Here is a 26,539-nt window from a genome sequence, read left to right as displayed (position 1 = left end):
TGTGTCAGGGGTAAACATGTCTCTTAATATTTAATTCCACTGATTTAACTCCAGAAGAACAGAGCAGCAAATGCAGCCTGGAGTAACATGTGATGATCACACCTTGCAGTTCTAAGTGAATATTTGCCTATTTTTTGTTTTGTTTTGATGTCTACATTTTCCATTTCTTGTCTTCGGCGTTGCTCGGATTATTGTCACTCCAGCTTTCACTAGCTCTGTATGATTAACAAAAGAGTCTGGGGAGAGACTATTGAGTTGGATCATTTCCTACCCATGGGCAGGGGGGCTGGACCTGATGATCTGTAAGGTCCCTTCCAGCCCCTAACATCTTTGAAACTATGAAAGTATGTATATTGTAAACTGGGTAGTCCAAAAGTGACTTTGGATTGTTACTGCCAAAGCACTTTTTTAACATGTACAAACAACTCTGAATTCACATGAAATCTTCACATATTGAATGTGGCATTCAAAAGTCAGATTGCACTTTCACGGGAGGGAACCCAAGCCATGAAACCACCATAAACTCCTTGATGTGCCAAATAAATACGTTGGTATGAGGGCTGGTTTGAATTTCTGCTACCATGTGGAGAGACTGAGCTCCCCCCCTGAGGAAACTGGAATTCAAACAGCCTCACAGTCTGCTCCCTACCCCTCCCTCCTCAAATTATGTGCACTTGGGGTACAAAAAATTCCTCCAAGGATCAGAGAAACTCAAACCTGCGGAGCAGACATGGAAAGCAGCCCCAGGAGAGGACTACTGGATATTGCCATTGCTACAGATTCATCAGGTTTAAAGCCAGAAGGTGTCATCAGATCCCCTTTTTAAATCCTGCATAACACTGACCATCACATTTAATCCGATTACCCCTGTATTGATGCCAATAATTGATGATGAGCTGAAGCATCAAGAAGGCATCCAGGTTTGTCTTGAAGATATCAAGAGTCCAGCTCCTTTCTTGGTATCTTGTTCCAGTGGTTAATCACTCATCAGGATTCATGTTTTATTTCCAGATTGAATGTGTCTTTAGCTTCCATTACTAGTTCTTTTGACCTCTTTCTCTTCTAGGCTAAAGTGCTCTTTTGGTATTTAGTGGGTGCATATACATGTAAAATTAGTGTGAAGCAATAAACTATGGCACAGTTTGCACTGGAGTTTATTGCTCCCAGGTGCAGCATTTATACGTGTGCCTGGGACTGTAGCATGTGGAGCTGGAGCATAGCAACCCTGGCTGGCAGGAAGCCCAGAATCAGGGTGGGGGCGGTCAGCCTGCTAGCCCAAGGCTGCTCTGACCCAGTTCAACATGGTATGAAGGAGCTGGCTGGGGCACGAGGGTGCTAAAGAACAGGGCTAGCCAGTAGGCAGCCCCACACTGAAGCATCCCTGTGCCCCAGCCAGCCACAGTCACCATCTACACGTGCACTGCATGAGAGTGAATAACTCCCCCATAGTATAGTACTTGTTCCGGGCAGTACTATTCTAGAGTGGAGTTAATTAATTTACTCTAGCCTAATAGGGGCACATGTGTAGACGCCGATGCTTTATTGCAGAGCTAATTAGGCAACTGCAGTGTCTCATGTAGATGCACTCTGTGTTTGCTACTCACTAAGGTGCACTGCAAAAAGCAGTCCATGTAGGCATACTCCAGGTAGCTCCAGCCTGGGTGCCAGAAGCAGTATAGTTGCACTAGCATAGCACAGCAGCCAGGTTAACTTACCCTGCTGAGTACCATGCTCTATTGCTTCTAGGACACTGTGCAGTATAGACACACCCTGCATTTGTTCAATGTATGGTGCAACAGAGTCACATTTTTGATCGACTCCTAAGACCTCTGTTATTGTTGTTATTTATTTGTATTTCCATAACCCAGTGGATTAGAAATAAGAGTCAGTAAAGGAAGTAGACTAGATTCTGTTCCTGTCTGGCCCTTCAGCAAGCACAAGTGCTTCTTTGTCTGAAAGTCACATGTTTCTGGGAGTGACAAAAGCAATAATTGCACAAGCAGCTTTGCCCAAATATCTTATTTTGATCATTGGAACTTCCCTGTAAATACTTCCTGTCTTTCAAGAAAGCCTTAAATAGAGGTAAGTAACCTAAATATATGAGGTTGAAAGAATGGATTAATCTCCTGTATCATTCTCCCAATAGTTCAGATATAGAAGATATTTCCTTTGTGAAGGCTTCAGGCAAAAAAAAAAAGAGATATCCTATAATCATCCAAATGTTACTAATGGTAGGACTTATTTCGTATTAATCTCTGCAGTGGTCAATTAAAATATATTTAGGTCATATAAACTCTTCCACAAGGTTTCTCCATTATAGCTGAGGGACTCACCAGTTTCAGTTCTGACTGACATAGATAGCATAAATCATACTGTCCTCTTTCCCACTCAGATAAATCAGAGTGCAGATGGCTATTCTATTATTTTTAGTAGTAGTAGTAGTAGCAGCAGCAGTAGTATCATAGCATCCAGGGGCTGCAAAGGAGAATGAGGCCGCACTATGAATTGTACAAACACACAAAAGATAAAGCCTTTGACTAAAAGGGCATATTATATCACTTCCACTGGGATCTTGCTGGCACTGTGGAGAGGTAAAGCTTTGCTTACTTGCTCCTATTTCACATCTACAAAACCCAGAAAGGAGGCACCCCTCCACCCCCACAATGGTTCTTGATCCCACCAAAGACAGAGAGCTCAAGGGTACCAGCAGGGTACCACTCAGAGTGGCTTCACCACTTTGTTCCAAGTTTGGTGTGTGTAGAGTGAGAAAGGCTGTGCGTCTCAACAGCCCCTCTGGATGTATTGATTATTAAAGCTATTCAAACTCATATTAAATTTATATCACAGTAGTGCCTGGAGACCTAATCAGTAGCTGGGCCCTAGTGTGCTAAACTTGTATAAATATACCAAGGAGAGACAGTCCCTGCACTGAGGAATTTACAGTCTCAGAACAAAACATGACACGTGAAGGTTTGGTAGATGGTGGGTGCATCTATACGAGATGCTTTATTTGAGATTAGAGCTAATTACTGCACAGTAAGCCTCACCATCTACATGCTGTATCCTTTAGATACAGGTAGCAAATTTACTCTTGTTTAGTTACTGTGCAGTAGCACACGTGTAGATGGCTGACTGGGAGCAAATGTTCTCCCAGTCAGCCATATGGCGGGGGCAGGGAATTTCTCCCTGCCGCTTGAAGCTGCCTGGTGCTGGGGTGGGCTCCACCACCAAAGCCTGGATGGGAACTATGTCCCCCTGCCTTGGCAATGGGGAGCTCCCAGCCCCCATTTCATGATCAGGGAGATTCTTATCTCCCAGCCTAGGCCCTGTAACTGTGGGGGTTGGGCTGGGAACTAAGGATGTCTCAGCCTGGGCTCCACAGCCACAGAGCTCAAACTGGGAGATAAGAATCTCCCAGCCCTGGCCCTGCAAATCCAGAGAGGGGGCTAGGAGCTCCCTGCTGTGGGGCAGGGGACACTGTCCCTGCCTGAGCTCCAGTGGTGGAGCCTCCCTAGTCGTTGGCAGCTCCTGGGGGCAGAGAGCAATGTTCCAGCCCCGACCAGGAGACAGCGGTCTCCCAGCCCTATACTCCCTGCCAGCCTCTGGTCTAGCACCCAGGGAGAGCTAGAGCTTCCCCTGGATGCTGCAGGGGCCCAGTGCAGGGCCACAGGGAGTGGAAACAGTCTGCAGCTAGGAGCAGCAAATCTGCTCCCACATTGCTGCACATGTAGACACATGCCCAAGCAAATTTTCTCTAGAGTACTTTACTCTAGAGTAAATTGCTCATGGATTATTTACATGTGTAGATGTTTAATGTGCAGTAGCCTAATAACACTGCGCAGTAGCGTGCCGGGCAAAAACCGTGCTAACATACTACTGCACACTAGTATTAGGCTACTGCACAGTAAGTGTCACTAAAAAACTGTGCGTCGGGACTACTGCACAGTAACTGTAGTTACTGAGCATTTAGTTAGTACTTAACTAAGCAAGTACCAAAATAAATGTCCAGTAACTACTGCACATTAATGAACATATAGACGTGCCCAGCATGTACTATCAAACATATGCAAATAACTATATTCTACTGCACTTTTTAATGCTCCTGATAGATAGCTTTTCCCATCTATAATTGATATGATTCATGCTTCCCTTCCTGAATGTCAAGGGCAAAATATCCACCACTTTTAATGGTATGTCAACAACCTTCTTAGAGATCTGTTATATCGCTGCTTTTTCCATTCATTTTCTTCAAAGTCTTCCTACATTGAGGGGATTAGAAGGCAGACAGAATTGGGAAGAAAGACCAGAATGCAATGGAGCACAAAAAAGCTGACCAGCAGGAACACAGTAGTGGAAGAGCTTTAGGAAAAGGTTTCAATGGGGAAGCGTGTGGGAGGAGGAGGACAGGAAGATGGTGCTGGACAAAAGAATAGGGGGCTATAACAGCAGGTACTGGCTACTACTGAGAGCAATATCCTGGACTAGAGCTAGAAATGAACTGCTGAAGAATTATAATGTCTATGCATGTATTTAATCAAAATATAGTACTCCTATCAGCAATGCAACTATGTCTGCATCTACATACTGCCTATGAATATAATGCCTACATCCTTTAACTGAGACTATTGCCAGCTCCTATGGGTTTAAGAGACAATGGAGCTTAGTAGGTGCCTTTTGCTTAGCTGGCAAATGTTACAGTGCTTAGAAGTTTTCCTCTGAGCTATTATCTAAACTAGAGCATTGCCACAGCTGTCTATTTTACTTCTATTATAAAAGAGATTATAGACAATGAGCCAGTCGCATCTTATCCTCATCAACCTTATCTTAAAAACCAAAAACCTGTGCACATGAACAATACAAGTGAAACTTGCTATATTTCAGCTGTGAAAATAGTATTGAAAAAGTATAGCTGTCACCCTCTCCACAATATGTATTTCTTATTAACATCACAGACATGGTATCAAAAACATTTAATATGAATGCAGTCATTAGCGATAAACACAGATCTGATGCCACTTTACATATTAAAAGATCTTCTGCTATGCTTCAGTGAATCGATACCATGCCCCTCTATGACCCAGCAAGATATTATTTGAATTTACTCTGTATAGCATTAAAATGCTGAAATAAGAGACCACAGAACAACAATCACAATGGAAGAAAAGGATAAAGGAAAAAATTACCTGATAGTTTTGATCATGCTGAGTCCCATTTCAACACAACAGTGTGCATGGTCTTGGCGTGGTTCTGGGAGCCCAGAAACGCAGTAGTAGCAGTCCCCCAGGATCTTAATTCTAAGGCAATGATGTTCCTAAATGAAATGTGTCAAAAGAAAAAGATTTGAACAGTCAGGAGTTGGTAATGAAAAGATGAGAACGCGGGTGGCATAAAAAAAAAGACTGGAAAGAAATGTAAATGCTTTTCAGTGTATATTTTTTCTCTGTGTAATTAATAATATTCAGCTTTCTTGTAATTTTTCTATTATTACAGCAAAAATATATATTTGATGAACTTTCCAGTGTGTGTGCTTGTCTGCTAGGACCTTATTGGCGATGCATGTAGCTTTTGCTGGGAATGGATCGGAAGCTAGGCAGCGATCTAGAAACTGTGCAAGGGGATAATGAGAATAGCACCTAGAACAAATTTTTTGAGACTACAGGGCCAATACCCACTCAGTGGACCCCCATGGATGCTAATGGACTCTGGATTAGGCCTATATTGTGGAGAAATGATGCTCTGGGTTATTGGTACAATAAGTATTTACTTGGCATTCCACTAGAAGGGATCTTTACTCTCAGGAGGAAATATAGTATTTCACCCTTTATAACTGCCTTACATAGTATAATACAGTGTTTTTGGATCATTACTTTAGAATCCTTTTTTTCCTTCTAAGGTCTCAACCCTCAGATATACCCAAGTATTCAACATTTCCACTCTCTACTGCAATGGTTAGAACAAAATCCAGTCCTATAAACAAAGCATCCATCCCAGTAAAGTGCTTAAGCTCATATTTTCATAGATTTCATAGACATTAGGGCTGGAAGGAACCTCAGAAGATCATCGAGTCCAGCCCCCTGCCCCAGGGGCAGGAAGTCAGCAGGGATCATAGGATCCTAGCAAGATAAGCATCCAATTTACTCTTGAAGGTGTTCAATGTGGGTGCTTGAACCACCTCCGATGGCAGGCCATTCTAGACCTTGGGGGCTTGGACAGTAAAGAAATTCTTCCTTATGTCCAGCCTGAAATGGTTTTGCTGGAGTTTATAACCATTTGACCTCGTCATCCCTTGGGGCGCTCTGGTGAACAAACGTTCCCCCAGATCCTGGTGGTCACCCCTGATAAACTTATAGGTGGCCACCAGATCGCCCCTGAGCCTGCACTTTTCCAGGCTAAAGAGCCCCAGGGCTCTCAGCCTGTCATCGTAGGGTCTGTTTTCCTGCCCTCTGATCATGCGCGTGGCTCTTCTCTGGACTCTCTCAAGCTTCTCCACATCCTTTTTGAATTGTGGAGCCCAAAACTGGATGCAGTACTCTAGCTGCGGCCTCACCAAGGCCCAGTACAACTGGAGAATGACATCCTGGGATTTGCTTAAGAAGCATCTATGGATGCAAGCCAGCATTTTGGTCGCTTTACTAGCCGCAGCATCGCATTGCAGGCTCATGTTCATCTTGTGGTCAATGATGACCCTCAAGTCTCTTTCTTCCATAGTGCTAGCCAATGTAGCACTGCTGAGCCTATAAGGATGCTGCAGGTTTTTCCTCCCAAGGTGGAGAACCTTGCACTTTTCAGTGTTAAACACCATCAGGTTCTCATCCGCCCATTTGCTGAGCCTGTCCAGGTCAGCCTGGATTGTCCTCCTGTCTTCTGGTGTGGATGCTTTGCCCCAAAGTTTGGTGTCATCAGCGAAGTGAACTTGGCCAGTCCACTTCTGACTCCAATGTAGACATCATTAATGAAGATGTTGAACAATATGGGTCCAAGGACAGAGCCTTGGGTCACAGGGCACCATGACAATTGACTTCCATCAATTACTACCCTCTGGGTCCAACCACGGAGCCAATTTCCCAGCCAGCGGATCGTGGTGGACCTGAGGACACAATTGGCCAGTTTCACCAAGAGGTGATCATGGGATACCAGATCGAAGGATTTTCTGAAGTCAAGATATATGACATCAATCTCCTCTCCCTTGTCCAGGTGATAGGTCACCTGGTCATAAAAGGAAATGATATTGGTTAAGCAAGACCTACTTGCAACAAATCCGTGCTGGCTATCCCTCAGGATGTTGGTGTCGGCTAGTCCATTAAGGATGGCCTCTTTAATAAACTTTTCTAAGACCTTCCCCAGGATAGAGGTCAGGCTGATGGGCCTGTAGTTTGCTAGATCCACTTTCCTCCCTTTCTTGAAGATAGGCACCACATTGGCCTTCTTCCAATCTTCAGGCACTTCACCAGAGCACCAGGAGTTCTCAAAGATCCGTGCCAGGGGCTGGGCTATGATGCTTGCCAGCTCCTTGAGTACCCTGGGGTGGAAACTGTCAGGGCTGGCTGACCTGAAGGTGTCCAGCCTCTCAAGGTGTTCCTGCCTTGCTTTAACTGTCAGGGCAGGCTGAAGTGCTTGGTGACTGCCTATACTTGATAATCAATGAGCAGGAATTGGGGCTACAGTAATCTGAGGGAACAAATGCAGGTTATTTAGATCTGGAACTTATTACAAGTCCCTCTTGGGCTGGTTCACAGATTATTTCTATGATGAAATGTTATCTAAAAAGCAAACTTTATCTACAACTAGATAAGCATATGCTGGCTCAATAGCACAAAACCTTGCAGGGAAGATGCAGTCATGCATGGGAAGCAGTATGAAGATTCCTCAAGCTGCTCCATTAAGTAATAACAATATCTGGACGTATCTATTTCTAGTATTTACTTTTTGGCCATGGTTAAACAAATGGCATTGCCCACTGGGAATTTCAAGGCAAATGTCTTGAGACAAAGGTGCACAAACAGTTATTTTAGGGAGAAGCTGCCTGGCCTTGGTAAAAAAAAATTACCCTGAATTGGAATGGCAGTAAAATTTCTGAAGTTGGGGGCATATTAACTTGAGTCGGGGGGTTTTGCCATATGGCTGCAGTGTCTTTTTCTTCAGGGCAGCTGGAGTTTTCCTAGGGCACCCTGATGACATGTCCACGGTCAGAGCCTTTTTCTTCTCTCTGCCCAAGCTGTTTCCCAAATGAACCACACTTTAATCTAAAGAAATGGAACGAGAGCACATGGAAAATAGTAACTGTAGACACGGAGTTACCAATGCTGACTGTAGATAAGGAATATGCTATTGGCCAACTCAAGGAGACTCCAGGCAGCCATATAAAATGCCTGGAGTCTCCTTGAGTTGGCCAATAGCATATTCCTTATTGACCAACTGAGAAATAAGGGTGGTGTTACACGTTCAACCCGATGCTAGCTAGGTGCAGTGAAAATGAGAGCTGATGCACGTTCAAGGACTTTAGCTGTCTTTGTAGCATTGCAGAGATGCTTCCTTTCAGGCCAGGGTTAAGGCCTAAACAGACACTAACTTTAATAGGTCACTGCATTCCAGTGATTTGCAACGGTTGTGACTAATGGGTGACACCACCCTGAGAATGCAGTCTTGCAAAAATACCTCAGAAAGGATTTACCCCAAATTTTTATACAGGGACAGTAACCTAGGGCCTGATAGACTCTCCATCCCCGAACATTTTTAAGAGCAAGGGGATGGTTTAGTAAGGGATGATCCTGTCTGGAGCAGGAGGCTGCACTAGATCACATAAGGTCCCTCCCAGCCCTATTTTTCTATGATGCAGGTAACAAGATGCAGAGATGCCTGAGCTCGCTCTGCATGCCTTAGCTCCAGAACCTTAATCAGTGTAACCGCATGCATGCGATGTTGTGTCAGGGCGAATAAACCCAGTTTCTCAGCGGAGCTAATTAGCCTGCATAGCCACATGAATGTGGTTAAATTGCTTCATGTTCAATAATTTGCATGCACAGTAGGGACTGGTTATCTCTGCAGAGTGCTGCTTTGCACTATGCAGTTATACCATTAATTGGTTTAGCACTGGGAGCCAAAGTAGGTGATCTGAAGCTTTAAGCATGCCAAGAAGGTGAAAACCACTCCTGTGGGGAAGGCAGGAAGAAGACTGTGCATCACTTAAATTTCCTTTCAGCTCTCATTGGGAGCAGAGTGGCGTATAGCAATTTTGGGTGGGTTGTCTGTGCAGGGACACATTTCACTCCTGATATAGGCTCTGGCTCTTGCGGCGCTACTAAAACAGTAAAGATCAGGTCTAGCTCTTTTCCCCACTTATGCATACAAATGCACCCATTATTGAACTTCCAGCTTTTTCAGGTATTGCTACAGACCTATATCTGGGCCTTGTTACACATTAATTTTAGGTGGCTCCTGGAGCTCTTAGCTCCTGGACCGTCCATGCATTAGCACCTTCTGACTGGAATAGCAAACCTTTTTTCTAATATAGAGATATTCTGTTCATCGACATATGTGCTTAACTTCAGTGACGTCAAACATCTCTGTGCCAATGGGATTTGAAGAGCAATACTGACATTTTTATTTTAATGAGTCTCCTGATCTCTGTAAATGACAATAGGTCCTTCCATCTAAGGGCTTGTCTACAAAAGTAACCATCAGGAAAGTTTCATAGTTTCATAGTTGGTCGGGTTGGAAGGGACCTGAGCAGACCATCTAGTCCATCCCCCTGCCATGGCAGGAAAGAGCACTGGGGTCAAAAGACCCCAGCAAGGTGTTCATCTAGCCTCCTCTTAAAACCCACCAGGGTAGGAGCCAGCACCACTTCTCTTGGAAGTTGGTTCCAGATCCCAGCCACCTTGACAGTGAAGTAGCGCCTCCTGATGTCTAGCCTGAATCCACCCTCTGCCAGCTTGTGACCGTTATTTCTAGTCACTCCTGGTAGTGCTCGGGGGAACAGGGACTCCCCCAATGCCTGCTGGTCCCCCCTGACTAGTTTGTAACAGGCCACTAGATCCCCCCTCAGCCTTCTCTTGTGGAGGCTGAACAGGTTCAGGTCCCTCAGCCTCTTTCCTCGTAGGACCTGCCCTGCTGCCCCCGGATCATGCAGGTGGCCTCCTCTGGACCCTCTCCATGCTGTCCACATCCCTCTTGAAGTGGGGTGCCCAGAACTGGACGCAGTACTCCAACTGCAGCCTGACCAGTGCCACATACAGGGGGAGGATCACCTCCTTGGACCTGCTCGAGATGCATCTATGGATGCATGACAAGGTGCGATCAGCATTACTGACTGTGTCCCCACACTGTCGGCCCATGTTCATTTTGGCATCAATAATGACCCCAAGATCCTTTTCTGCCTCTGCACTGACAAGAAGGGAGTTCCCCAGCCTGTAGGTATGCTGCTGATTCTTCACCCCCAGGTGCAGCACCTTGCACTTGTCAGTGTTGAAACCCATCCTGTTCTCATCCGCCCACCCCTGTAGTCTGTCCGCATCCAATTGCAGCCTATTCCTCCCTTCTAGTGTGCCCACTTCCCCCCACGTCTTAGTGTCATCTGCGAATTTGAACAGGGTGCTTTTTACACCCCTCGTCCAAGTTGCTGATGAAGATGTTGAACAGTGTGGGCCTCAGGACCGAGCCCTGGGGAACTCCACTGCCCACTCCCTCCAGGTCGAATAAGACCCATCCCACCACCACTCTCTGGGTGCGGCCCTCCAGCCAGTTAGTGACCCACTTGACTGTGTAGGTGTCGACACCACAGCCTCCTAGTTTTTTTAATGAGAATGGGGTGAGAGACAATGTTGAAGGCCTTCCTAAGTCAAGAAAGACTACGTTCACTGCAACACCTGCGTCCAGGTGTTAAGGAGAACCAAGGGGAGGCATGGACTCAGTGTTCATGTATTAGTGGGTATTCATCCTCTTCGGGTGTGAAGGGGCTTAAGGTACAAAGATCTAGGGCCTTGTTACACCTTATGCTGTAAGCCACACAAATGTTGATCAGTTTAGTGCTAACTTGGAGATTGGAGCAGCGACACCTTCAATTTGAGCAACACACCTGGCAGGAATGGCCACACCTTCATGGAACAGGAGCTGGGTTGTGAGGATCAAGAGACAATCCTGCCCTGGAGTGATGCATCTTTAAGTTGCATAGAGAGTGCTTTAAGCCACTTGAAAGTGTTAATGTGCAGGCAATCCAGGGCTTAAGAGCATAATGAGCCACCCAAAATTATCATGTAACAGGGCTCCTAACAATTTGCCTTAACTTCCTTGAGTGTCCGGAAGTACACAAGTACCAGGAGCATATTATAATCACAAAGGATAAAGCCTGATGCCCTGATGCCTTTGCTTCTCAAATAATTCAGTTGATATCAGATATTCAACTCACATTTGTTTTATATTTCTAAACTGCTAAAAGAATTGGAAATATTATGCGGATAGGGAATAAAATAAAGCATTTTTAACATAGTCTTTTCCACCTGGGCCAGTTACAAATATTGCCAGTCTGAGAGTCTCCATCCTAATTAGACAAATAGGAAAAATTATTATTTTTCAGCTAACAAAATAAATCTTGCAATATCTTATTATTGAACAAAGTATGCTACTCTACAAGTTCTTTCATTTAAACTGCATCCATAGGTGACACTGATGTGCAAGATTATCCTTGAAAGATCGTCCTTTTCCCTAAAATATGGGTTCAGCTTTAAAAGTTAATTTAAGCACAAACAGGAAACATAGCTTAAAAATGGAAAGACTTCCCCTATTTATCTTCACACCTCATTAAAACCTGTGGGTGAAATACTACCACCAGTAAAGTCTAGGAGAATTTTGTGTGTCCGACGAGCTGTTTAAAAACATGGTGCCAAAAATTGGTGTCTTAGACAATCGTAAGAAATAAGCATGCTGGGGGGGGGGGGGGGTTAATCCACCCTTTGCAGGCAGAAGTGGTGGGGGCACTGACATGGTGCCCTGGGCTGAGTCCCTCCGAGGAGTGGCTAGCCAGCCATGGGGAGTTGGCAGGGAGGGGGGATATGACTTGGCTGCCAGGGGTGGGGAGCCAGGGTTAGTTATGGAGCCTGACCCACTGTTGCCTCCTGCTGCGGCAGCGCAGCCCTGGCTGGGGCAGCCCCAGGGGGCAGGGTTCAGTACCTGCCACCTCCTGCCTTCAGCCCCATGCAGAGGTCATATTTTGCAGGCAGGCTGCAGCTGCAGTGCAGCTCCCCACTCCCTCCCTGTCCTGGCGGTGGCAGTGGCAGGTGGAGGTGAAGCACATATCACCCGCTGCCTGCTCACAACAGCACTGGGCACTCAGGGCAGGCTGCTGTGGGCCAGTCACTGCCTAAGCCCCTGGGCTGCAGGGCTGGGCTGGAGCAGGCTGCATTTCTGGGCCACAGGGCTGGGCTGGCCTGGGCTGTGGCAGTCCATTGCCTCCCCCCATCGCTGCCCATGCCCCTGACCTGCAGCTGCCCTCCCTAAATGCCCAGCACTACTATGAGCAGGTGCTGGGTGACAGGTGCTTCACCTCCGCCCACCACAACGGTTTGCTCCATCAACATTGCAGGGAGGCGGAGGGAGTGGGGAGCCATGCTGCAGCTGCAGCTCACCTGCAAACCGTGGCCCCCACGCAGAGCTGGAAGAGGGAGGTAAAAGGTGCTGACACCCACCCCCTGGAGCTGCCCCAGCCCGGGCCATGCTGCCACAGTGGGAGGCAGCATTGAGTTGGGCTCCATAACTAGCCCCGGCTTTCCCCTTTCCCTTGAAGCCAGGTCACATCCCCTCTCCCGGCCCCCTCTCTGTGGCTGGCAAGCCACTCCTCAGAGGGACTTGGCCCAGGGCGCTGTGTCGGTGCCCCTACTGCTGCTGCCTGCAATGGGGGGATTAAACCTGCCTCTTCCCCTTAGGTTTCTGGTGTCCAGCCACCATGGCCCCAGGTGCATGGCATCACCTATGGGGGAATTAAACCCACCTTCCCTTCAAGCTACTGGGGTCTGGCCCCACCCCCACTCCTGTTGCCAGCCATTGAGTGAGGGTGGGGGGCTGCTTCGCCCTCTCCCTCTGGGCACACCCTGGCTGGGATCCTTGCAGGCCAGGGTGGGGGTTTAAACCCCTCCTCAATCACGCTAAGCCTGCCTGGACCTGGCCATGTCCCTTCTCTCAGCTTAGTTTCCTCCCAGCCAAGGGCTCACTCTAGCGCTCCCGGCTTCTGGCCTGAGCCACTGCAGGCATATGCCTGCATTTCCAGAGTCAAAAGTGAAGTGTATTCACTTGCAAATTGGTTCAATCTATGCAGGTTAGACTACACCGCAAAGATGGAAACAATTCAGGCCCAGGTTTTTTGAATGTCTGTACCTAGCCTTATTGTCTACATTAAACATATATGGCAATCCCTAAGGGTGCATCTACATGTGACACTACGCCACCATAGCAATGTGCTATGGCGATGTAGTGTCTGTGGGCAAGAACCATGATGCAGCAACTACTTCACCATAGTGACACACTCCCTTGGTATAGCATGCTGCTATGGCAAAGTAGTTGCTAAAAAGAACTGTGCGCCATGTGTACAGTGCTCTAATTATGCCATGATTTAGTACTTCCAAAAGGAAGTATGAAATCAAGGGGCAGTAATGTCACCATAGGGACATGTGTGGCTACTACGTATGTGAAAGAAGGGATGAACTCCAATCTGATGTCAAGTCCGGAAGACGCACAAGCCTATAGCAGAGGACTTTAAACTTCTTGGACATTGTATTGCTGACTTTAAAGTGGCTGTTGTGAAATGATGGAACTTTAAAATCTAACTTCAACATGAAACTGCAGAAGAAGAAATCATCCACAGACTGGATTGTGTTAGGTATGGTCTGAATGGGGACTGCAAATTCTTATCCTATTACCTATTACTTGGGTTAGCATTGATTTGCATGTGTGACTTGCATGTGTGGGTTTGGAGTATCAGTGAGATTGTGCTGGCCCATTCCTTCCTCCCATTTTCTTGTGTATCGCACCTAATCGTTATGCTACATGTAAAATTTGGATTGGAAGCTCTCTGGGGAGGGAGAACAGGCCAGATTTATGGCTTCCCTCCACTTCCCCAATGGGCTTATGGCTGTTTTGTATCACTGGAGCAGCACAAAGCAGACAGAGGGTAGCAGTATATTTAGCGTCATCTTTCTATGCCTTAAGGCTATGGCCATCACCAGTAGAGTAACAAGCAGTGGGCAACCAGGGTACCAGCTTAATCCCATTTTATGTTGTAACCCAGCCACGTTAAAGCAATTAATGGCAGCATGAAACAAGGAATAAGTCACAAATTTATTTCACAAAAAATATGTGGCTGGCTCTTATGATGCCACTAATTGAACATCTTTACAGGTGCACCCCATGGCTGGGAACCCCTGTCAGCTGTGGGTTCCCAGCCTTAGGGGTACATTGTGCACCTCCACATCTGGGAGCCCAGATCAGCTGCGCTGCGGGAGCCCAGCACAGGCAATAAGGTGTGATGGGATTTGATGCTCAGTCCCACAGTCATGCTTCCTGCCATTTACATGTGGCATGGTAATAGGTGTGACTCTGTGGATCATGGTTCCAAGTCGATCATGCCTTTACTTATACACCCAGCCAGCTCAGCTGCCACAGCTGGCCCAGCCCCTGCCTGACAATCTCTGAACAGTAGAAAATAAGAACAAAGACAGTCAACCCAGCCACTCCTCACAAGCTTACAGCTCTGTATTGTCTGATTGCCACAGGTGATTAACGGGCTGCAAACCCATGTAAAGTCAAGTCTTATCTCATGCAGAAGCAGTTATGGACAAAAAGCAAAACGAGCAATTTGCTTTTAATGAGGAAAGACGAAATGGTCAGAGCAGAGCTTTCAACCAGGAGTAGCTATTTGGGTCTTATGGCGGTATCTCATTCATTCCACTCTGTTCCTTCTGTTGTATTCATTCTCCACTTTCCTCACGGGATCCCAGAAATCCTCATTTTTGCATCGGAATGACAGACTATACTGTACAAAAATACACATTAGTATCAATCACCACCCTGTAATTAGCATCATTTGCTGTTGGCTTCCATTAATGTCAAACTATCTCACAAATATTGGAACATTTCCTTTTCTTTAAGTAACAGCCTCTAATTTCATACAAATGACAGACAGGGGCCTGATTCTGCCCTTATGCTTTATGCAAGACTTCAGCTGAAGCCACAAGCAGTTTTGCCTGAGTAAGCTGAGCAGTATCAAGCCTTAGATTAATAGCAATAATAATTCTGCCTGAAATCAGTGGCATTTGATAAGGAGGGGGTTGTGTGTGGGTGTGTGTGTGTGTGTGTATATATATCTATATCTATATCTATATATAGATATAGATATAGATATATATAAAACCTAATCTAAACACCTTAACCCAGGGCAAGGGGAATTTGACAGTCCTACTGAGAAAATATGAGCTGATTATTTATGACAGAGTTGCCTGTGAATGATTTATGCTTAAGCTTATTAAAAGTGCAGCCACTAGTCATGGCTGGAGAGGAAGTAAAGTAAATTGGCATAAAATAGAGCTGAAGAAATGAGTCGCCTGAATATCAAATTGGTGAAAGATACCAAAGAAACTCCATTAATATTTTGTGTTTCCTCAGGCAGAAATTCTAAAGGGAAAAAAAATTGACAGATCGCATTTTGGAAGAGGCGCCCAGCTTATCAGCTTTCCAGCTGTAGCAAACTAATCATTTCACCCATTTCTCAGAGAAACCCACTGACTGCCAACCAAAAACTCAGGATTCAAGCTCTCCTCCCTTTCATGCTATAACTTATAACACTGTGGATGAGGAATTAGGTGTTTGCAAGACCAGAGGTTGTCAAGTTCTTGCCTAGCCTGGGCCATATAGAGTATTTCTCTGCTGACTCCACACCACTCTCAAGGTTGCAGTCAGAAAGTAAGCCCTGCCCACCTGAAAATGCAGCAGTGAGGGCATTCTAGTACACTTTTCTTTGGCACTTGTGACACTGAGATCTTGAGAGCAGCAGGGGAGGAGAGCCCCGGAGTATTCTCACTGCCTCAGTTCTGGGTTTTGAGTGTCAAAAGCATGAGCAGGTAGGCGGATCTTATTTTTTGGTTGCAAACTCAGGACCATGGTGGAGCTAGTGCAGACATCCCCACAGAGCCAGGGACATAGAATTTGAACAGTTTTGATGCTTCTGGATAACATAAAAAAAATCTAAGTGATTTAGGAACTGATGTCTCGTTTGTAGAAGTCATGTTAGAACCCGGCAGTCTAAATTCTGCTCCTAAGGGACTGTCTAAACCATTACTGCATACCCATCCCTCATATCTTCTTCTGGCTGACATACTCCAGACCCAGAAGATTGTTGGTAAAGCTGTTCTGGGGGCATCCCCAGCGGCCACTTGATGGCCAGCAGCAGACCCAAGCAAGGTACAGACATTATACTTCTACCAGTATAAGTGATTGGAAACCAGTCTATACCCATAACAGAAATTCAGCACCCAAAACTGGTCTATACACATAACAGAACAGAGGTTCAGTGCACATAGACTAGTTCAGCACACATAGATGGCAGAACCTGGTCTAAAATTTCCACCCCCACCCCCGCAAAAGGCAAAAGTGTGTTCTGCTCATTATCAGTCTAAACTATGCTCCTTACAGAAAACTGTAACTTAGATGGGCATTTTGGGCATTTTGAATGTGTGTACCTAGCCCGAGGGAATTGTGTGTGGAGTGCTATGTGTGTGTGCAGGCCTGTGTGTTGTCTCTGCCTCCTGTTGCTGCTTCCCACAATTCTGGAAGAACTAGACCTGCTCCATCCTGCTGCAGACTCGAGAAGGTAGGCCCCTCCGGCAATGGTCAGAACTGCAATGCAGCATCGGCTGGAGTTAGTCTCCTATGTATCTGATCTGGATCTGTTCTGAACCTATGAAGTTGCCCAAGTTTAGAGATCTAAACTTTTTTCAGGCCGAAATGGAGTGGCCTAAAGAAGCCAGGTGCCTAAACAGTTTTGTAGCTGCTAGATTGGGGTCTATCACTTTTTATGACTTACGTGCCTACATTTCTCCTGTCTTGTTTAGGTGTCTGTATGATAAGTTTGGCTCTATCCTTTAGTGTGGCAATGACTACCTTATATAACCTCATAGGGAGTACAATCCAGAGCCAGAGATAGGACACCAGGGTCGCTCTATAATATATGGGATGATTTTGGGTGTCAGAATGGGACTGACAAGAGCCGGCATGGTCACTGCAAAAATACCAATAGGAGATGCTGAAGAGTGGGGCGTATCTTAAAAGCTCTGCCCTTTTTAAGGCCCGTGGTGTCTTATGCTGGGCTGTAGGGATGCACATATATAAGATCAGGATTACTCACCTAAAAATGTCTCCTGAACTTAGGCGTCTAAACAGTGCTTTTCCTAAGGGAGCAGAGGTCACTCTTTTAAGACGAGTGGATGTCCACAGGAGGAGGTAAGGATCATTCACTTCACCCACTCTTATACAATAGCTCAATTACTAAAGCACTTCCTTAAGAAACGTGAGTTCTTGGTTCAATTCCTTCTTCAGCCTGAAGGATTCAAATCCAATGCTTTCACTATTCAGGAGTATGCCCTAATCACCTAGCAGTAGATTGCTAGGGGTAAGAGCATTTTCATGCTCTTCCATTTAACCGGTACTACTTTTGCACTGGTCCAGACAGACAGCTGAAGGCAGGTTGACTCTTTTGCTTGCTGATGAGGGCATTCGCTTGGCAGAAGGGAAACCTTAGTTTGAGTCCTTGTCCAAGAACTCTTTCTATATTTTACATTGAACTGTGATTGACTCAAACACAAATGAACCAGCTTTACCACCTCCTACAGCCATGTTCCTGAATGAAAGTACTCATGTTTTCTCAGCAACCTGAATCTGCTGGTGTGTTGAGCAGGCTCCTAGCACACGTTAAGACTTTGCCCACAAGGGACATGGACTGGGGAATGCCTGGTTTGTGGAGTCCAGCTGGGTTCTGCATGAGCTAGGCACTTTGAGCTGCTTAGCTTTAGCTGCCACTATGGACAAGACAGAAGAAAACACCTCAGAATGGTTTGTAAGAAGTACAGCTTCGAAGACAAGATATAGTAACAGACTTTTCCTTAGACTGTCATTACACAAGTATACTTGGCTGATTGAAATTATTCGGTGTCACTCATATACATTAACGTTCCAGCTAACCTTCTCTTTCAATGCAATGCAATGTTAACCCGACACATGACTGTATCAAGTAGACATTTTTCCTTGATATTATGTTTAAATAGACCCTTTTATGCAGAGATTGCAAGCAGGCTACAAACTACGTACACACTGATAATTTCACTGAACAGAAAATGTAGTCAGCCCATGGATTGCAGCTGATTAATAGAGCACTACATTATACACAAATTAGTCCAGGTGAGAAAGTGAAGAATACTATATTAAGGAGGAGGAATTTAGCAAGGTTGATTGCAAGGTTGATTACCTGAGATAGAATTAAACTGGGGATCCAGAGATAAGACCCCATCTTATGCAAAAAGTATCATGGGATAGTTAATAATCAGTAGTGAAGAAAGCCACTAACTACACTATTAATATCATCACACTTAGCACTTGGGACTTGAAGACATCCAAGTAAAGAGCAAGTATAGCCCTATGTAGCATATGAGATCGGATGAGATTTCAAATGGAGCTGAGGTACCAGTAGGCAACAAAACGTATTCTTCTCCCAAAAGTGGACTTGTTCTTACTTAACACCTGTATATCCCATGATCATTCAGAACATGACTTTTTTTCCTCATCAATGGCCATAAAACATTCTACTTATTATGGATAGGTCCAAACTCAACCCCAAGATCTGAATATACTATGTAGGCATGTCCCCAGTTGAGTTCTGTGACTGAACATAATCTTTTGTTCTCAATGGGCACTTCTACATGAGGTATTTACTGTGGAGCTGCCTAATTAGCTCCGCAGTAAAATGTTACTGTCTACACGCACGGTGCTATTAGGATGGAGTAAACTAATTAACTTTGCCACAGGATAGTACTTGTAAATACAAGTACCATCCTGCGGCAGGGTTATTTACTCCACAGCAACACAAGTACATGCTGCTGGGGCATGAGGGTGCTTCAGTACAGGGCCTGCCTGCCAGCTAGCCCCACACTGCAGCATCCTCATGCCCCAGCCAACCCTGCTGCAGCACACTGAGCCAGGTTGAAGAAACCCTGGACTGGCAGGCTGACCCCTTGGTCTCCCTGCCAGCCAGGGCTGCTCTGACCTGTCTCAATGTGCTGTGGTCCCTAGATGCACATTCAAATGGCACAACCGGGAGCAATAAACTCTGGAGCGATATGGACGGGGGTTTATTGCTCCATGCTAGTATCACAAGTAGACATGCCCAAGGACTCCGAAGAAAACCATCAGCTGTGTATAGCTCAACTGAAGTTTAAAGAACAATACCCCTTTAGAATAGCATAGGATCTGGTCCTTGTTTCCAGTTATTGCATCCAGAACAACCTCTCTTCACAGACTAGATGTGCTCAGACATATGGCAAACAATTTAATCAGCTGAACCAGATAACATCCAGCTTTGCGTGATGGGGGAGGAAAAATAAATGGGAAAAATAACTATTACTTCATCAAAGCCTGAACTTAGCTGCATGGATCTTTACAAGACATGATCAACCTTTTTTCCCCTTCTCAGAATTTTTGCCTGAGGAAAACAGAAATATAAATGAAGTTTCTGCTTGTCTTTCAGTGGCTTGATATGTGAAGAGCTCATTTCTTCAGCTCTGTCCTATGCCAATTTGTTTTGCTTTCTTTCCATTTGTCACTTGTGCCTTTAATAACCATAAATCTCTCAGAAACACTAGAGAGAGAGTAGAAGGGAGAGGTAGCTATGAATTAAATCCTATTAAATGTCTTCCTTTTAAGCAGTGGTAGACTGAATTGTGCTGTTTATTCGGACCAGCCTGTGCAAACGATATGTATAATATGGAATTTGTTAATAATAATAGTTATATGCATCTGTACAGCCCAAATGCCTTAGTATAAGTGAGACTTAAGCCTTCCAAAAAGATTACACAGACGGTGCTGCTTCTGAATTTCATGGAGAAGAGATGGGCTAAGTAAGAGACAGGATGAGCTGGGTACAGTAACCAGAACTCTTGTTATAAAATTACAAGAACAACTTACACATTAATACCAGATGATTTATGGCTGTAAGTCTGTAAGAGGGTACAGCGGATCAAAGGGCTATTTGATAACATTATGATTTTACTTGGGTATAAGTAATAATTCATGAAGGTGTGAATTAAAATTTAAGGAACCACACAGGAAAAATTGTGAGCTGTCTGAAACTTTCTGTAAGGGATCTCCTTCAGTTTGAGGTTTTTTTATTGTTGAGGCAATCTGACTGAAAAGTATATTGCAAAGAGTCTGGACAATAGGGTCTCTTTTACATAGCAGTAAGATCAATAAAGCATGTTTCAATGGATTAAAAACTTGCTAACTGATAGGTCTCAAAAACATGTTGATACAAAACCTTAGTCACACAGGGCTGTTTTAGGTCGGGGTCTGCAGGGATCAGTTCTAGGTCTAATGCCATCCGATATTTCTATTATTGATCTGAAAGTAAGTATAAAACCGTTGCTGATAAAACTAGCGGTCCACAAGATGGGCCAAATGATAAGTAACAAAGCAGACAGGGCAGTTGTCACGTGGCCAGCAGAGCCTGTTCAAACAAGAAGTGTTTCAGTACAGCTACGTGCAGGGTCACAGTGCCATGCAGGGTAGTAATGTCTGCATGGCACCATGAGGGACTAACTAGCACTGTCATTTAGCAGCCTGTCTGAAGCTGTAGACATAAACTACACTGCTTTTGGTTCAGTTTGCAGCCTGCCTTGAGTGCAGAAGTGTGCTTCCAGGCACTGTGCTGTACACAGTGGGCAGAATCCTTCTTCACTTTTTTTCCACACCCATGTAGCAATTCTCCAACCGCTTTAAGTGGCATTTTTGGCACATATGCGTGTTGCGATTCTGTTGTATCCCTCATGCAGTGTGCACGCACAATGCTTTTTGCATTAGATGGGGTCTTATCTCTGGATCCTGGGTTAAATTCTGTCTTAGGCTATCAACCTTGCAATCAACTTTGCTAAATTCCTCCTCCTTGATCTATTTTTATATATATAACTTGGGTTGGTCTAATAAAAGATATCAAATTCATCCAAGGAACCTTGTCTGCCTATCCTCCTTGATAGTATACTATTCTTCAGGTGTTATCCCATCTTCCTCTGCTTCCACTGCACCTTGCATTTAATGCTTGTTGAATAAAATGGATGGAGAGCAGTGGTAAAGCTTCTGCTCTGTTGGGAACAAAGGTCAAGGCCAGAACCAAGTGCCTATTCCTTTCCAGAGCAGCATCCACATAACTGAGATACTGAGCTGCTCACCTCCTAGACCAGGGCTATCCAACTGGTGACTGGGGGGAGGGAGGTGGCAGTGTGGTGGAGCATGGCCTTCTGTGCCAGGGGAGCCCAGTTCAGGGCCAGTCTGAGTGGCATGAAACAGCAAAGGAGCCCACGGCAGGGAAGCTAAGGGTGAGTCGGAGAGCACCAGTGCGGCCAGCGCAGTGCAGTGGGGGAGTGCACCCTGGAGCAGTGGGGTGCTGCCTGGGCACAGGGTGTAGCAATGGGGGGACCTGGGTGTGTGGTGCAGTGGGGGAGGATGCCATGCAGCCTACAGGGCCCATGACTCTCGCTGGTGCGGCCCCTGCTATTGTGGCCCGAAGGGTGTGTGGCCCCTGGAAGCTGGACAGCCCTGCTCTAGCTGATACTTTTGCTCCTGGCTCTACATATTACCTTCTCTCAGCTGCTCAGGGCCAGCTGTGGTCTGGTAGTTCAAAGCATCATGTTGGGAAGTTGGAAAATTGCAGGTTCAATTGTGTATGTGTGTGACCCTTGGTGTGACTTAGAACCTGGGCTTTCTGCTTTCTAGGCAAGAGCCACATGCTCCAGTTATTCAGAGGATACTCTGAATACTGGAGTATACTCAGCTATTCAGGCTAACATACAGGAAGGCCCTCATCCTCTGAATAACACCTGCCAGCCACGGGGTTTTGCCAGGGAAAATTTTGTAACTTGTACATACCCAGTGGATACATCTGCAGAGCCACATACCTGCTAGGAGCCTACTAGCATGCTCACTCAGTAGCCATTTATGTGTTCACTAGACACTTATTGGCATTTATACATGTGCTCCGGGAGGCGTGTGTGGGGGGCCTTTTAATTAGAGTGGCTCCAAGAGTCACTCTAATTAAAGCGCCTTGAGCATCAGGTGTATTAGCATCCCTGTGCTGAAAAGCTTGAAGAACATAGGACACTGGTACACGTAGTGCTGAAGTCTGCTGGAGCATGGTAATTGCCATCCTCCAGCAGTCTCAATTAATCGATTAATTGAATCTGCTCCGACGCACTGTAATTACAGCGTGGCAGAGCAGCCCCAATGTACGTGTATAGGTATCCTGTGTGTCCATGCTGCATAGGTAACAGAATTGCAAATTGTGCTTAAGTGCCAAAAATACCACTGTAATGACTGAAAACCTCCCATGTGAGTGCACAGAGCAAAGCAGAATTCTGCCCAGAAAGTTTATTATGCAGATATGACAAAAAGGATAGACATGTCAGACTAGACAAATAACTGAACTTAAGCTCCCTGTATGATTGTGGTAAAAAAAAAAAAAAAAAAGGTTAACGTTATCTGTGCACGTACTCATCTAAACAGCTCAATGCTGAGTACGAATAGGGAAATGATTTCACTTCTGGAGATCCATGCTGGAACACAGCATCTGCTGCTAGTGTCTACAATTTAATAAGAGAGTTTGAAAACCTAGATGGAGGCATGGGGAGGCACAGAAATGATTTGAAGCCTAGAAAAGAAGCCTCACAACAGGAAACTTGAGAGAGATCAGTCTGGTTACTTTTTCAGCAACAGAATTGAGCAGTGACTCGATTACAGTGTATACAAAGAGGGAAAATTTTGGGTACTAAAGAGCTGCTTATTTTGGTAGAGAAAGGCATAGCAAAAGTTGGTCGCTGGGAGTTAATGCCGTACACATTGAAGTTAAACAGAGGGCACACATTTTTAACAGAGATGGCAGAACAGACTCCTAAGGACGGTAGTGGTTTAGGAGGGCTAAATTGCCTCGCTGAGCGACTGCCCCATGCTAATCAGCTCACATGCAGTGCTACACAGTTACTGTGCATCCAGTCTAGGAGGCAGCCTGTGCAGAGCAGTACAGTACGTTTGAAGGGGCTGCTGCTAAACAGGGTAAGTTTGCCATGCAGGCATGGTCTGAAAGTATTTAACTAGCTTGTGTTTTATAGCAGCTGTTTCTCATGCATCCTAAAGAGATCCATGACACTACATTGATAGAACTGACAGGAGAATTTGCCTTACAGGTTTTAGAACAGAGAATCTGTTTATTAGTTTATATTTTTCCATATTTTTATCTGCTTTACTGCAGCTCTTGCATACAACATATCAGAAAAAGATGCTCTGGTAAAAGTGGTGCTTGTCCCAAATTTAGGGCATGCCCCCCTGGGGATTTTTAATGGTGCCTCAGTGATTTAGAGGCATATGTCTTAAGGAAAGTTGTGTGGACTTGAATCACCTAGGACTGGTCTATAGGTACAGTTATTTTGGAATAGCTCTTCCTGATTATACCTGATTAACCTGATTATTCCCTCTCTGGCTGCTCATATTTGGAAGAAATGTGTTGTGTTTTAAGCCATCTTGGAAACCAACAAAGAGAACATGAGTAGTAGGCACGTGCGTCCTGTATCAATCCATATTTTATAAAAATGGCTTATCCAACAGACCTGGTGCAAATGTGCTAATGGTTTGGGGTTGAAAAGACAGCTTTATTCTTAAGAGTAGAGAGGTGACAATCTTTTCTACTACAAAATATTGACAAACCAAGGGAATGTCAAAATGATTGGTGGTGTTATAAAGGCTAGCTAGTTTTGAAAGACCTGGTTACGTAAATCACAGCTAAGAGGTGACTCTCAGAGAATATAACAGTCTACAGGTGTCTGAAAGCTATAAACACTGAGCTCAGAATAGGATCACTTAGGGTGGTACAAAGACATAGTACTAGGGATGATTTCTTGACAAAAGAGGGCTAGGGTGAATCCTGTGGGCTTAGCCCGAGGTCTAGAGGAAGCACTCCAATTTACTGCCCCAGAAGGTGGCCCAGGAAAATATGTGGCTCTCCTGGATCCAGGAAATAAATTGTGATGCTTATTTTCAGAGGTCAACATACTTCTTCTCTCTCACATAGGCAGTTCTTCCTTTCCCATCATATAGGGCATGTAGAATACAGGACTAGGAGCAACAGCCTCAAACTGCAGTAGAGGAAATGTAGGTTGGAGATTAGGAAACACTTTCTGACTATGAGGGTGATCAGTCGCGCATTGGAACAGACCACCTAGAGAAGCTGTAGAGTCCCCAACCCTGGACATTTTCAGAAGTAGGTCAGAGGGACACTTGGCTGGGATGATACTGCCTTGAGCAGGGGGTTTGACTAGATGACGTGACAAAGTCCCTTCCACCCCTAATTCCTTTCTCTACAAGGTAGAAGTGAGAGGAAAGAAGTCAATGTCATACATGCAGGTAGAGATAGCCCCTGGCATACTTGACCAATGTGAAACTAAATAATAGCATGAAAACTTATTTTTTGGGAAGCTTTTGTAAGATACAGAACTGTTAGTCTAGTCTAAGACACTTCCCCACCCAGACTGAATTCATATGTATGTTGAGTGACTGAGATCAGGTTGTGATATGACCAGGAAGAAGTGGTGAAGACACAAGAAATCTAACTCCTTTCACTTGCCTTGCTTGTTAACACAAACCAACAGTGGACAAAATGGTAGAGTGGATCTTTTTTGTTGTTATTTGCATACCAGTTACTGTAAGTTGATCTCAACGCACTAGCCAAGATGCTCGTGCACCGATAATGAACCAAACCATTAACAACACTTGAGAAAGCATGTTGCCATTCCAAATGGCAAGGGTTGGCTCTGAAATACATTCAGCAGTTGCTGAGTAGAGGCTCACTTTTCTTGACCTTAATGTGCAAGCATAGAAGCTATGCTGAGGATTGTACCAGTGACAGCAGATACACACTGGTCCCCTGAACAGGCATAATGCCCAGAGAAATAAAAGGACCATATTAAAAAAAGGTTTTAAGACAGATTAGTATCAGTGATGCCACCAGACCAGCACACCGTAGCAAGTATAGTCCCCAAAAAGTCTATAATAGGCTAGATTTTGCCACTCTTACATTGGCTGGCACCTTCCTCAAGGACACCCATTTCTGAACTAAAGGCAGACCAGAAGCTTGACGTCTCATGTCAGATGACACCTGTGCCATTGTTGTCCATGGGGCCATGTGTGAAGTTAGTTATAATCCAATTTGAAAAAGGTTCTAGAAATCTGGATTTAACTCAACGCACTGACTATAACATTGGGCAAAGCTAAACAATTCAAATAAATCTGCTAAACTTTGGCCAGCACCTTGAAGCAAACTCAGAATAAATCTTTGAGATTTTCAGTGTTTTGCCTTTTATTTTACAACAAGGTCCACAGGAAGAAGTAAAAATCTGGTTAGACCTCTGCTCTCACCTTACATTTGCAAACATAAGAGGGTCCAGTGAACATCTGAACTTCTGATTAGCTCACAGAACCAAAATTTAAATGCCTCTCTCTTTTCAGCTTCATTTTTAGCAGCCATGTCAAATCACAGAGGAAAGAATCCAGATAGATTATGCTTTAAGTGTTCATAGGAGAAATGGAGCCTCCCACAAATGCAAATGGAACATCACACCCCTCAGAAGAACCACATTTAACTCACATGCGCTAGTCGATCAAATCTGGCAAAGAGTTCATTCAGCATCCGGACCAGCTCCTGTGCTGACAAGGTCGTGGAGAGGTTGGTGAACCCTTTAACATCTGCAAAAAGAATGCTAAACAAAGAAGGAGAAATAATTAGTAACATTTCAGTCCACTGCCACTGGTAATCAGCATGATAAATACAAGCAGTAATCCTGCGCATTGCAATTACTTTGGCCTCTGCTTCTGCATGGGTAAAAGAGTGAGAGGCAAACAGCTAATGTCTGGATGCCTGGCCGAGGTGTGATTTCAGGAGAAGGAAAGGATGCAGTATTTCACATACAAGGAGGGAGCATTTTACAGTTTTCTGGTCCTTACTACAGCCCTTACTCAATGGAACATTTACATTACAAAGGAGCATATTAAAGAACTAGCATTAATGGTAGCATACGGCATTAATGCAAAGTACTCAAAATGAGTATTTCATAAAAAAGACGTGTGTTTTGTTCTTCCAAAGGCCATTTCACCTGGGGATCATAAATCACTTAGAGAGCATCAGCTAAGTCCCACAATGTAGCATTCTTATTCTCATTTTCTTGGTGAGAAGACTAACAGGTAAGGTGAAGCTAAC

The 26,539-nt window shown here is 44.9% G+C and overlaps 1 protein-coding gene across 1 annotated transcript in view; it reads right to left on the bottom strand.

The window, feature by feature from the left end:
• ADCY8 (adenylate cyclase 8) overlaps positions 1 to 26,539 on the bottom strand; it is a 194,092-nt gene that overhangs the window by 82,217 nt on the left and 85,336 nt on the right. Inside the window, 2 exon segments of the mRNA XM_014611460.3 lie at positions 5,184 to 5,311; positions 25,931 to 26,042. Of these exon segments, the coding sequence (XP_014466946.2) occupies positions 5,184 to 5,311; positions 25,931 to 26,042 (240 nt within the window).

The sequence above is a fragment of the Alligator mississippiensis genome, chromosome 3 (genome assembly GCF_030867095.1).
Source record: "Alligator mississippiensis isolate rAllMis1 chromosome 3, rAllMis1, whole genome shotgun sequence".
Classification (NCBI taxonomy): Eukaryota; Metazoa; Chordata; order Crocodylia; family Alligatoridae; genus Alligator; species Alligator mississippiensis.
Note: the sequence above shows the minus strand (reverse complement) of the source record. Positions and strands in the feature narration are given on the sequence as shown.